This window comes from Lygodium microphyllum, chromosome 27 (genome assembly GCF_053477565.2).
Source record: "Lygodium microphyllum isolate KBCC chromosome 27, Lygodium_microphyllum_v1.1.10, whole genome shotgun sequence".
NCBI classification, from domain to species: domain Eukaryota; kingdom Viridiplantae; phylum Streptophyta; class Polypodiopsida; order Schizaeales; family Lygodiaceae; genus Lygodium; species Lygodium microphyllum.
The window spans coordinates 100,855,839-100,869,369 of record NC_141161.1 but is presented as its reverse complement, the minus strand read 5'-3'; the positions used below and the strand labels follow the sequence as shown (position 1 = coordinate 100,869,369).

Sequence of the window (13,531 nt, the reverse complement as noted above, 5' to 3'; positions counted from 1 at the left end):
TAGGCATTGATATGCTAGGGGGAGCTGGTAATAAAGGCACATTCTGTATCATGTTCCCTCTCCCATTAGGGTTAGCCATTGCTATCCCTTGGCCACTACTGCCACTGGCCATTGCCACATTATTTCCCAATACTAAACCCATATTCGAATTGCCTCGAGAAGCATAGGCTGGTTGTAGTCGTGATTCCACCTCTTGTGCTCGTGTAATGGCAGTATCTATATCCCCCAAGGGGACATTACTCAACTGCAATTGGATATTAAAGTCCAAACCATGTAGGAAATATTGCAATTGGGCAGCTGCGGGGATAGGAATAGAGGTGTCCAACTTACGGAAAACCTCTTTTATCTTCTTCGCATAAGCACGAATATCCTCGTGTGGTACTTGGCGGGTCACGTTGAGTACATGCAACCAATATTGTCCACCTCTTTCAGGGGCAAACTCCCTTCGAAAAGCTCCATAAAATGAATCAATATTCAATATGGTTCCGGCTTCTAAAGCATAATACCATATGGCAGCTCTTCCTTTGAGAGTCATGTTGAAGAACATCATTAAATGTCCTTCTTTTTGAATGTGACAGTTAAACATCAGCTTTTGAAACTCCCTAATGTGGAGTTCCGCATCTTCCTCAACTAGCCCATTAAAAATGGGTAGCGGGTAACCTAGAGCCGGCAAATCCGTCGTTCCTGCTGGAATTTCAATAGGCTGCACCATGACGAGGATTGGATTTGCACTAGGAATAGGGGACGGGGGGGTACACCCTCGTAAGGGTTCAGCACCACTACGCTTAGGGGAATATCTCCTAAAAATTTCAGCACGTCGCCTAGCTCTTTCGTCTTTCTCTTGCTTTTGGATTTCTGCGAGACGATGCTTATCAATAAATAATGGATCAATCTCAGAATCCTTTGGCATAAACTACTAGTTGGTCCCTAGACAACCAGGATTCGAGGACCGCCACTTTTAAGCAGCTCCCGGTAGACGCACCACTGATGGACCTAAAAATGGGCCGGCACTGGCTCATGCACTAGCCAGGCCTCGTCACTAAGCACAAGACAACCCCTCGGCCTCGCGGCCAGGAGCGTCTATCAAAATCTCTACCTTCCTAACATTGCGTTTGTAATACGTCGTTTGTAGTCCAACTGATCCTAACCCAATATTGCTCCTCAGAGGGAGTCCCTTTCACATAGCCAAAAGGCTCGAATCACATACACATGGGGTTCCTCCTACGGCTGAATGCCGCCACCCCTCTACGACTCTCCTACACCTTGGGGATTGGCCCCTCAGTGCGTCGCTCAACATATAAACATGTCGCACAAAATCCATTCAAGGTACCATTTAATCGTATACAGGAATGTACCATTGTCCTTACTTCTCTTTCCCCTAGACCCCACGACTAGCCTATGGCTTAGGATGTCCTGTCTCTCACCCAACATGGGTCAAGATCCTAATGAAAACAATTGCTGTGCATCCAGGATTTCTGATACCTTTTAACATTTCCATGATTTATGCATATTGTGGATGCCTAATGCTCAAACATTTAGCAAAATAGTATCGTGCACAAGTGCACAAACATTCTTTTAATGGTTTCTTTTCTCTAGCGTTCGTGCTTCGTTGCATGGGCCTAGCACCGAGGTGATCCTCGTGCTACTAGGCCCTTATTTTATAATTATTTTTCGTCCTAAATGCTATGCATAGCAATCAGCAACTTTTCCATCATCTCACATGGCATTTAGACATATTTCAACTTCCCTACCCTTCCCCGTTTAAATATTGCATCGTTGCATAGATTTATGAGGCATTTTGCCATCATTTTATGTGTAACAAGCGGGGAAAGCACACTAGAACAAGAAGGTGGGGTTGAACTGAGGCAAATCCTCATGCTTCAGTCCCCACAACCATTCACAAATGTTGTTCTCAATTTTCATTAATTTTTCGCACCCAAAATGCATTTTCCCCCTATTTTTAGTGATTTTCCTCTATTTTCCTTGTATTTTCCCTTGTTTTCTGTATTATTTAATTACTGAAAATTCAAAATAGGTTATGGGCTGTGGCCCTTAGTTCCTTCTTGCAGCAAAATTGAAAATTTAGTTGGTGTGCCTATTCATTTTCCCATTTTTATGCCCAAAAACACCATTTCCCCTTGATTTTCCATATTTTACATATTTTAGTGTATTATTTTGGACCACAAGATGCATATTTTTCTGACTTTTTGATTATGATCAACAAGTACTCATGGAAAGCAGCAACATAAACAATTTTTAGCCCACATGAACAACATTTTATCAATCAAAAGCCATAAAATCTCAAATTTCCTTTGAAGAAATTGAATTACCGCTTATTTGCGTGTTTCGGGTTTCATGTCCATGGCTGCAAATCTGAAAATCAGCAGCACTTCATGCTCATGACGATCACGAGTCACCATTTCCAGCCCGTGGAGCAATCCGATCCATGCCAGACAAGCCTCCATCATTCTTTCTTCTTCCTTCTTCTTCCCACATGAACTCCCTCTTAGAGGAGAGAGAAATACTAATTTTCTCTCTCCCTCTACAGGCTGCCATTGAATGCATGGAGCGGAGATCGAATGTGGAAGCCGGGGAGAGTTGGTTTCATGGCTTCTTTGCAAGCCTGCATCTTGATTTTTAGGGGCGGGGGGGGGGGGGGGGGGGGGGGGGGGCGGGGGGGCGGGGCCTTTTTTTTTTCGGCGTTGAAAAACAGCCGCCGCCCCCCCTCCATCACGAGCACCCCGGCCGGTTTTGGGCCAACTTCCTCATACGAGCTCCGATTGACGTGCTGTAAATTTCTGGCGTCCGTCTCGGCATCCCGGACAGGCCTGCAGCTCCGTATCCCGTCCCAACTGACAGAAAAATTACTAAAAATTCGGACGTGTCACTTGGGCGCCCGTCGACTGCTTGTCGCTTAAAATCGTCCTAGATCGAGCCGCCGCCTTTGACGGTGAATATTTTTCCCTTGATATTCATAATTTTTAGCTATTTTTAAGCACTTCCCATCACCTAAATTCCGCTCTCAGGCACCTCAACCAAAATGAAGATAGTGAAGAAATAGAATTAAGATTTATGAGGAATCGAAAGAGATTATCAAAGCCATGGTGAGATGCTAGCAATGGGTGAGAAGGTGGCCATGAGGATCAAGAAGATCAGCTGAAGCCCAAAAAATGAACACAACTGTTTCTTTTTCTCTCCTTTTCACCACGGCAAGATGGTGCTTCTTAGATCCTCAACACGTCTGTTCTCTCATCATATTTTTGAATTCATTTTTTTAACCCTCTAAAACATCAAACCATATAGCCTTAGATCTTAAAATCCCTCCTCTCTAAACCTTATTTTCCCCTATTAGATAAAACACACTCTCGACCCACATACAAGATCTCATAGGACTAAGATATAAGCAAAGATGGTCTTCATTATTCTTTAGATAAATATAATAATTGCTAGGGCTATCTTATGGGCGATTTCCAATTTTTCCTAGGCTCTACAAACTTTATATTTTCTAAGTGTAGAAACTCCATCAAACATGCTTTGTATTTGTCCAGTCTGAAATGATCTTCCATAACACTAACTACTGATGCATATACTCTCTTCTTTTAGAAATGAATTCTGTAATTGATTACCTATAGAAGTCTGTCGGATTTTTACTCCAACTCCACTCTCCTCGCATACAGAAACTCCCTTGCACCAACATCTCCTTCCCATATTGTGAAGACCATCCTCCAAAGGCATCAACTACAACCACATCTACATGAAATTAATTCTAAAATATGGTAATAGTGTATGGTATGTATACATTTTTATTGAAAGATATTGCAATATGTAGCATGTTTTTATGGGTTGTCACTCACTCTGACATTGACAAATAGCCAATACATGACTTTACTCTGTTTTTTCTCCCGATCTTTCCTAACCTTTACCTATTGTGCACTATCATTTTGTGGAGACTTCAGGTGCTATTGGCATGTCTCCTTCAATGTAATTTCAAACACCTTTTCCCTTTAAGAAATTTGTCATTTTGAACTTCCATGTAGGATAGTTGTTCTTATCAAGCTTCTCACTTACAATCTAGTTGAAGCTATCAAACATTTTGACAAAACAAAGAACTTGCAAAAAATTACAATTTGCAAGCAAGCTAATACCAAGTTTACCTGAACTAAACACAAACTTTTTCATTGACTATACAATAATAACCGTTGTTTGCAATCTATATGCAGATGCCTTCTATGTTTTCAACCCAGCAAACACCTTAAACCTTACATATTTGAAATCTATAACCTATGCACTTGTAGACGGCCAACACAATCAAAACTATAGTATATCCAAAACCTACTATCATGACCACTTGTAGGTTCAAAATGGAGGCCAAAATGACCTCAGATGCCAAAAAATCCTAAAGGGCTTATCTACAATATATACATATTCTTTCTAATCACCAAGTTTCACCGCAATCGAACACTATACCCTTGCTAGCCTTAGGAGCCACCTATGGCTATAACATAAGGCAAATTGAGCAAGGTGGAAGAGCTTCTTGCCCATTGCTTGCTTACTTATTTTCATGCTCCAACACCTTCACCCTAGTCTTCAATCAAGCTTTGTGCAAGCTATGAGATACAACGAAAATAGATAAGAGGGAAGTGAAAAGAAGAAACCAAGAGCATACATACAAAAGCAATGGAGACTTGAGCACACATAGAGATAGGGCTGGAATCTTCTTATTATTCTTTCTTCTTGTTCCATACAAAAAAGATAAGTCTACAACATGATAAAAGACTAATATAAACTTTACCACAACATATGTACATGTGGTCACTAAGTGTAAACTTGCTTGGGAAAAAAGGCATAGCACAATGAATGTGCCATAACCAAGGATGGACTATGTGGGTGTAGTTCAACTATAGAATTGATGGCATATCCTCATGTCAGTGACATGCCAATAAGTAATATCCTACCACATCACAAAGGTGCACAGTGGGTGGATGCTAGCTCATGCACAGCTTGACATCTCGACAACATTAACAAATGAGATGTTTGTGTAATGTGATATTGATTTGGCAAGAGAGAGGCTACACATAGAGAGGTAAGGAGAGAGAGAGAGAGAGAGAGAGAGAGAGAGAGAGAGAGAGAGAGAGAGAGAGAGAGAGAGAGAGAGAGAGAGAGAGAGAGAGAGAGAGAGTTTGTTGGATGTGTACATAGAAGATATATGTATGCATGTATGTTGTGTAGATGTGCATATGAGAGTGAGAGGTAAGTAGTGGGAAAGAGAGAAATTAAGATAGATAGATAAATAGAGAGAGAGAGAGAGAGAGAGAGAGAGAGAGAGAGAGAGAGAGAGAGAGAGAGAGAGAGAGAGAGAGAGAGAGAGAGAGAGAGAGAGAGAGAGAGAGAGAGATCTACACACCTATGGGAATACCTAACTATAGGATGCAAGGGGCCTTCTCTCTAGACCACAATAATGTAGGAGGTGATAGGAGGGGGTGGCCTTATACAACCACTTCGAGTTAGTGGAGCATTAAATACATATTATAGGGGGAGAGAGAGAGAGAGAGAGAGATAGGGGAGAGACTATTGGATACAATTGATCCCCTTTCCTTTTAAAAATCCAAAAATATATATTTTGTATATGTGTGTGTCCCTCTGCCTCTCCCCTCTCCTCATCTCTCTATAAACTACAAATACTACAACTATTAAAATTGTGTGTGTGTAAATATCAGTGCCTAGAAAGAATATGGCCATTCACATGCAACAAATTGCAAGTTCTAGACTTCAATTTAAGATGCACCTTGTATTCATTGGTTGTTATGATTGCAACATGAGCTACCCTCTCTTGAGAATTTTTGTTAATTTTACAAATGAAAAAAGCATGCAATCATTATTCACATTAAGTAATTTCTAACTACTAACTAGTTTCTAATGCTAATTAATATATTAACATAGGAAATGATATAAGAAGTGATCAACCAAGTGAGTCATTCTCTCAAGTAGTCGAGGTATTCAACGAGGTCAAGCAACACAAATTAGCCGAGGTTGGTAAAGTATAAATAGTAAATGTGACATCATGGTGATTCCTCTACCTAGCAACAATGTCATGCATAGATTGGGGGATTAAACTCTATCACGAAATTCCTACACTTAGGTGCAGCCGGTTGATATGATGCATCTAGTTGATCACTTGTTGATGAAGGACACAAGGCTCTTAATTTTTACGACCAATATATCCTCCATCGTGCAGCTCCTTGAGTAGGTTGCAAAGGATAGATGTTGATGAATTGAGTTGGGACAAAGATGTTGGATCTTGCATATGACAGAAGTGGTCCTTAATGAGATGGATATCTGCATTCTTGGAGGTAGAGAGATATGTAGTGTAAAGTCATAATATGATCATTGACAGTTACATGCAATAATATTGAACTTGGTATATGAATGCAGCTAGATGTAACACAAATACTAGCACACATGCACATTGATGTCAACTAGTATGTTTTTTATTGTAGTTCATATTTATATTTTTTGTGGTTTGTATTATGGAAGTTACACTGCTATATTTTTTGAAGATTGAACTTTATCAATAAATATATATAGCGCAGCTTTAGCACTTAAAAAAGGAACTTGCATTGGCTTTGCCGGCACAAAGTATGTGTTCAACATTCATGAAAATTGCTCTGTCCATCGGAAACCAGCCAGATAACATTTTCGATTATGGACAAATCATCCCTCTAGAATTCATGATAGATGATATAGTAGTAGATGATTGGGTGCAATACATGACAGGAGCTCTCATGAGAGGTTAGTATGAGATCCCTTGTTTTTAAACTGATGGAGATGTGATTTTTAGATTTTAATATATTGTTAGCATCATAGTATTAATATTGCATGTTGTAGTGGCATGCAACATGGTGTGGCTTTTTGGAGGACAATCTTGTGTACATATATGAGAGAAGGGGACACAATCTTACATTGCAATGTGTGTTGTAGTGACCTTGCATTAGTGGCATAGGATTTTCAAAGACAGGTCGTATGATTATATCACTTTGTTGAGGAGAGAAGATTTTTAAGAGAAAATGTAAAGTAGCTAAAACTCTATAATGACAAAATCTAATGAAGCTCTTTTTTTTTCATAGCAATATATATTTGCTCTCACATTTCTCAATGTCCATATGCAATAACCCTCAATAACTAGGAAGCTTTTTGTGTTCGATGAAAACGAGGTGCTTCTATATAGATGACTCAATCAAAAGGGGTCATAAATAACCAATAAATCCTTGAAGAAAGGTAGATATTGGATCATCTTATAGCCATGTCTTGCAAAGTTTTTGGCAGACATATATGCATTGTTTGATATTGCCATATGGAGTTCAATGAAGGAGAACTTGAGTGAGCTATTTCAAGTGACAAGAAGTGACTCCATTAAGCAAACTACACAAGCACCACAGTTTTATTTCAGTATGGTCAAGGTAGGTACATGAAAATTTCTAAAACTCAATCTTTGGGAAAGATTTAGACTAAGCCATGCTTTCTAAAATATTTTAATGATATTGATTGGCCTCACTTTAGCGTTACAATGATACTATTTTTGGATAATAACATAGAAAAGATGCAAAATAATCCACCTAGCTTCTTTATATATCCAAGTACATTGTATAGAAATTCCATATATACTATTCTTTTGGAATATATGCTTCCCTATCTAATTGAGCTAGAAGGTTTTCATAGGGGAGTCCAAGATTTTTATTAGAAAATAGTCATTTCATCCTCTCAATGGTGGAGATGGATTGAAATTTGATTTTTCTAATAAATAAACTCATTCTTTATGTATTGTATATTTTCAACTTGTAAGACACACACATTCTATTTATTAGTGCATAGTATATTCGTGCAATGTAATGTGAAATACACTTGTGTGTCAAAATACACACAGAATATTTGATTGTTAAAGCTTGGAATGTAATAGTGTGATTCTTGGGAGGAATATTTGATGTATGCAAAGCAACATGAAGCTGTGTTTTAAGTGATCCTAAAGCAAATGCAAGGGTCCATTATCAATGGACATATGAGTTCAATCTGTAAGCCTAATTTGTGTGTGTGTGTGTGTGGAATATGTGTGTATGTGTATGTGCACAATTGAACTATTGCTACATCAAGATATAATTTAAGAAAATGAGTACACAAGCTATCTTTTAGTGAGGTAAAGCAATCGCGCCGTTAGAAAACAAGTCGTAGTTTTCATGATCAAAATAAAGTTAAAGTTTTCATGATCAAAATTAAGTTAAGAGCTAGCGATGTTAAGAATTAGGGTTAGCAAAACAAGACATCGTTTTCATTCTTAATCTTAAAATTAAGCTAAGATACTAAAAATTAAAGAATTAAAGAGATTTCATATCGTCATAAGGAATCATGTGGATAGGTTTGCGCCACGTGGCAGGTAGTTGATTGTGTCACGGCAAAGCAAGCAACGTAGGCAGCAGGCCCTGCTGTGCCCAAATGAGATTTGCTACCAGATGCAGGTGGGCCCCAGAGCCACGTGGCCAGGCGGGCCATGTCAGCGGGCCACTTGCAAATCGGATCGGATATCACGTGCCGGGATCGCCGCGTCGGACAGCGCTGTTTATGGTCTTCCCTTAACAAAGCAGATTTCCATAAACAGAGACAGAGAGTGAGGTGTGTGTGTCTGTGAGAGAGACTCCACACACACACACACACACACACAGGCCCCTCCCATGGCTGCCTGCGAGCTCTGTGACCTCCCCGCCCAGATCTTTTGCCCCTCCGACCAGGCCTGGCTCTGCTGCGCCTGCGACCACACCGTCCACTCCGCCAATTTCCTCGTCGCTCGACACCCCCGCTCCTCCCTCTGCCCGTCTTGCTCCCGCCTCCAACTGCCTGGTGGCGACGTCCCCTGTCGCTCTTGCATGGCCGATGAACCCTCGAACCTTGGTCCAGAGGAGGAGAGCGACGATGCAGAGGTTGTGTTCGAGGATGACTTCTCTGCAGCAGAATCTGAGGTGCAGGATGAGCATGATGACTGCAGCAGCATCACAGATCATGCAGAATCCAGTGGTGACGCCTGCTGCAGTTTTGGTACAGGGATGGCTTCCGCTTTCCATCGCTGCAGTTACTCTGAAGGTATGCACGTCCAGATGCATACTCCCCTTACATATGGTGGAGGGATAGAGGCAGGGGTTTTCAGCGATTCCGAAGACTGTAGTTCAGAAGTTGAGGACTGCGCTTCAATGGTGAGATCTGCATGGAAGGCTACATCAAGGGAAAGACAATGCCTATAGCTCTCTTGAGCAAGAAGGGTTTAAGTACATAGTTTTATGTCTGTTTTTGGGTCATTTGGACAGTGTATGATGGCCGGCTTAGCCTCTCCCTGCTGTTTCATATGCACTCTTGGTTGCATTCCTGGTTTCAGTTTTCCAGCAACATAGCAGGATGGTGCTTTGGAAAATGCTCCATGTGTCCTTTCAGAGGACTTAAGAGCGTGTGACACCTCCCATGAACCCATGCCGCCCAGTAAAGAGATATAGTTTTAATTGTACAGAACTTTGCCCATCTATGAATTCATCAAGACCATGTTAGATTGGTGGCTATTCTTATCTGTTAGTGCGGTGCATTGGAGTTTTGATGTTGTCAAAGAATGTTACGACTTTAGGGCTCATTGGGCACGTCCGTACATTTCCAGAAAAGTATGTCTTCAAGCTGAAAATATTATTGCCGTGAGAAGTCCCCATTGATTTTAAAGATCTTCGCCGTGAGAAGTCCCCCTGTGATTCAAAAGAGAATTTCATACGGTAGAGTTGAGCCATATGTTAATTATCGACAAAGTAACTTGAGTTGTCCGTAACATTGTAAAATAGAAGCAGTGCGATGCCAGTAAAATCATATATTAGCATGTTAGGTTGAGTACTAATTTCATGCTGCAAGTTGAGTTCTCAGTCTAGGTCTTTAACCTATCTAGGTTGTTAGTCCCAATCGTACACTGCTGTTTCTAATCCATGGGTTCATTTGTTGGTGTCCCAGAGTTCTATTCTCGAAAGTTGATGAGTTTGGAATCTTCATTTAATGTCCATTGACTATAGGAAAGTACATTTTACCTGTTACCAGTAACTACTTTGGATCTTTATCGACTGTCTGGTGTATGAAAGTTCATTTTACCTGTTACGGTAAACGTGCTGTAGTGCTGTCCTTAAGAGTTGTCTGTGTGTGGTGGCTGGCTGGGACTGTGTATAAGTTCATATCATCTGTTACTGTAACTCCTTTTATGTGGTGTGACTGTAACATGTTGTCCTTAGATTCTGTCACCCTAACAATTTTTTACGTGATGTGGCTGTAACATGCTGTCCTTAGATTTGTGCATGGTGGCTGGGTTGAGACTGTTTGAGCCCATGTTACCTGTTGCAGTAACATCTTTCATGTGGCATGACTGGCTTGAAGCTGGAGGGAAAGCTTATGTCAGTTATTTAGCAGCACCATGACTAGTTTTAAATATTTATAGGATGATAGTATGTAAACTTTGGTCAGTGAATTGATTGGAGGTGAGAACTGCTGGATTCATTTTACTGAACTTGTCTTATTTCCTATGTATTTCACTGAACTTGTTTTATTTCCTATGTATACTTATGATGTCCTGTTGTTATTTTACACTGAAATTGCATCAAGCGGTATCATGGATTAATGACTGCAGCTGCATTCATTTTGCTGGACTTAAATGCTTTATGCGCGCGGTTGTGATACATTTATGAATTGTTATTTCTATTTATACTTATGGTGTCCGATTGCATCAAAGGTTATTGTTGTGGATTAATGACTAGCTGCATTCATATCATTGGACTTAAATGTCTCATGCATGTGAATGTAATACATTTACCAATCTTTATACATAGCTACATTCACTTTGCTGGAATAATGTCTTATGCACATGGCTGTAATATACTTAACCAGTTTTTATTCCTATGTATATTTATGGTATTAGAACGTTACTGTATACTGTGAAATTTTAATGGATTAAGGAATGTAAATAGTGGTTGATTGTCAACCTTTTTCTCTAAAACTGTTTTCACATCTCACTGTGAGTTGGAAAATCAGTGTGTGAGGACCAGTTAGTTTTCAGTACTTGCATGTGCAGAGTTGTTGGTAAGTATATGATGCTTTAGATTGTGGATTTGACAACTTCTACTGGCTTGCCCCATGTGAAAGGATAATGGTGTGCATGGTATCAAACCATGCCAGTTGTAGCCCAATCTGATTCATGGTGGTGGTCTGAGCAATATTTACTTGTAAACACATTAGAAGGGTATATACTACTATCATTCTCATAAGGTCATTGGTTCTTGTAATGCAAGACAGTTGATTTTTACACTTATTTTGAATGATAAGCCCCTTGTTGAAGGGTACTCTGCAACCTTCGAAATCGGGCCCTGCATTGGTTATTGGGTAAACAAAACTTAGCCATTAATATCTATGTGCAGGATTTGGCTTGCATTATTTCAATGCACAAGAGTATGAGCCATGATTAAGATGATGGCTGGCTAAAGAATAGATTAGTTTGCAATGTAAACTAACCATGTAGCGCAAACATTGTTTTGACCTCATAGATGGGCTGAGTTGACAGCTGCAGAAATATAAATGCAAAATGGTAAGATTCATGTATTGCGGTGGTAGGGCTGCTTCAAACAGTCTTTTGAATGGTGTCTCGCCTCATGGTGTCTGACGAACTAACAAGCCCTTTGCTGTGCAAGAGCCAAGTAAGAATAATGCATTTTCTGTTGATGAGCCACTCAAAGGGTAGGTCTTTCAAGGATTACTGCTGTGTAAAAGATTGCTCTATGCTCCTTTCCTTTTGGTGTGCTGAGCTTGGTAGTAGAGGATATGAACTTTCTTTCTAAGAGCCAGTAGGGATTTTCCAGAGCATGAACTAGTATAGGGATTGCAGGAGTGGTGATGTTTGCTCTCTGTTCAGGCCGCTTGGTCCTGTGAGCATAGATGAAATTAGGTGTCTTGTGCAAATAATTACAAAAATGATGATTTACTTTTGTGAGATCACATTTGAACTTCAACTATCTTATTGTGTAATTTATTAGCCAACTACATCCTTTGCTTGATTTTGATAATGCATCTTTTTAGGCAAGTTGGGGGATTATTAACTGTTCCACCCAAAAAGCATATGCTTAGGTTGGAGTGTGGGAATAAGTGTGCACTCTTCAGGATGCCTATGTGATGCTTGCAATTATTTGATTAACCTTAGTAATAGTGAGGGAAATGATTGTGCATCCTATTTGACCCTTGCGATTATTTGATCGACCTTAGTAGTAGTGAGGGAAATGATTGCTGTACATCCAATTCTTGAAATCTTCTTCAAGAGATGTGTTATAAACTAATCACATTGTTGCAAATGCAAACTCTTGCAAGGCATCTAGTTCAACTAGTGTGTGACATCTCCCTCGCGATATTAACCACATATATGACAATTTTCTCCAAGGGGAGAAGCGAACTATGTAAAATGACTCGAAAAGTGTGAAATGACTATAAGAAAATGAATATCTTTAAAAAAATGTGTCGATTTTAAACTAATAACCTTGACAAATAAGATTAAGATGATATTAGTTTGAGGTTTGGTGGTTTAACATACAAACCAAGTCCAAAATGATAAAAAATAGAAACCTATTAAGTTGTTAGATTAACACTGTCATAAACTCAGTCCCATGGCACTCACCGTCGTAGGTAGCAGGCTTTGGCATGCACCAAAGACATGGCTGGAAGGGACATCTGTGGTTGCCTTGGAGGAGTTTTGGTGGTGGGGCAGATTAAGGTCGTTGGGGGCATGTTGTTGGCCTAGGTGATTGGTGGTCGGGTTGATGGAGTTGGGGATATGGCTATTTGTTGTTGGGAATTGCACTGATGGCTGGTACATGTATTGATTTGTGGGGATTCTGCACATGAGGATTCTTTGGTGGGCTTGTATGATGAATTGAACATTTTATTCAGCGCACACATGGATATCATTCGCGGATAATAAGCACAACAAAAGAGATTAGAGCTCTTAACTTTGGCATTTAACTTTTGACTAAGTTGAAGCTTTGTTATACCCTAGCGTAATTGATTACCTACTACTTCAAGTAGAAACGTAAGATTTGACATCTCTCAATATAAAGGAACTATGAGGCTTTCTCTCTATTCTCACAAATTGAAAGAGTGCAATCAAGCAAACAATTCCAAAATAGGTGCGATTTCTAAGTTTTACTTCTACAAGCAAGTGAGGTGCCATTTGCTATTTCAAGCTTTCTTTCTACAAAGAGGCTAAAATATAACCTCGTGCTATATGCTAAGCTTTTTCATCATCATTTGTTACAATTTTTTATATCATGGATCTTTCCAAAACTTTAAAACATCAAGTCATAAGCTTTATTTATTTTCTAATGCTCCCAATCCAAGTAAAGTTAGTCAAGTAGTAAGCGAAAATTGAGTGCACAACAAAAGAGAAACACGAACACACACACACACACACAAAGAGAGAAGAGATAGAATATTG

General features: G+C 39.8%; 1 protein-coding gene across 1 annotated transcript; it reads left to right on the top strand.

Moving 5' to 3' along the window:
• Positions 1 to 8,602: 8,602 nt before the first annotated feature.
• LOC148012656 (uncharacterized) lies at positions 8,603 to 9,606 on the top strand. Its single transcript, XM_087669673.1, has one exon. The coding sequence runs from the start codon at positions 8,721 to 8,723 to the stop codon at positions 9,282 to 9,284; it is 564 nt and encodes a 187-aa protein (XP_087525799.1). The 5' UTR covers positions 8,603 to 8,720; the 3' UTR covers positions 9,285 to 9,606.
• Positions 9,607 to 13,531: the final 3,925 nt, after the last annotated feature.

What these genes read in the sequence shown, in the direction of transcription:
- LOC148012656 (XM_087669673.1), top strand. Translation starts at nt 8,721, where the DNA reads ATGGCTGCCTGCGAGCTCTGTGACCTCCCCGCCCAGATCTTTTGCCCC.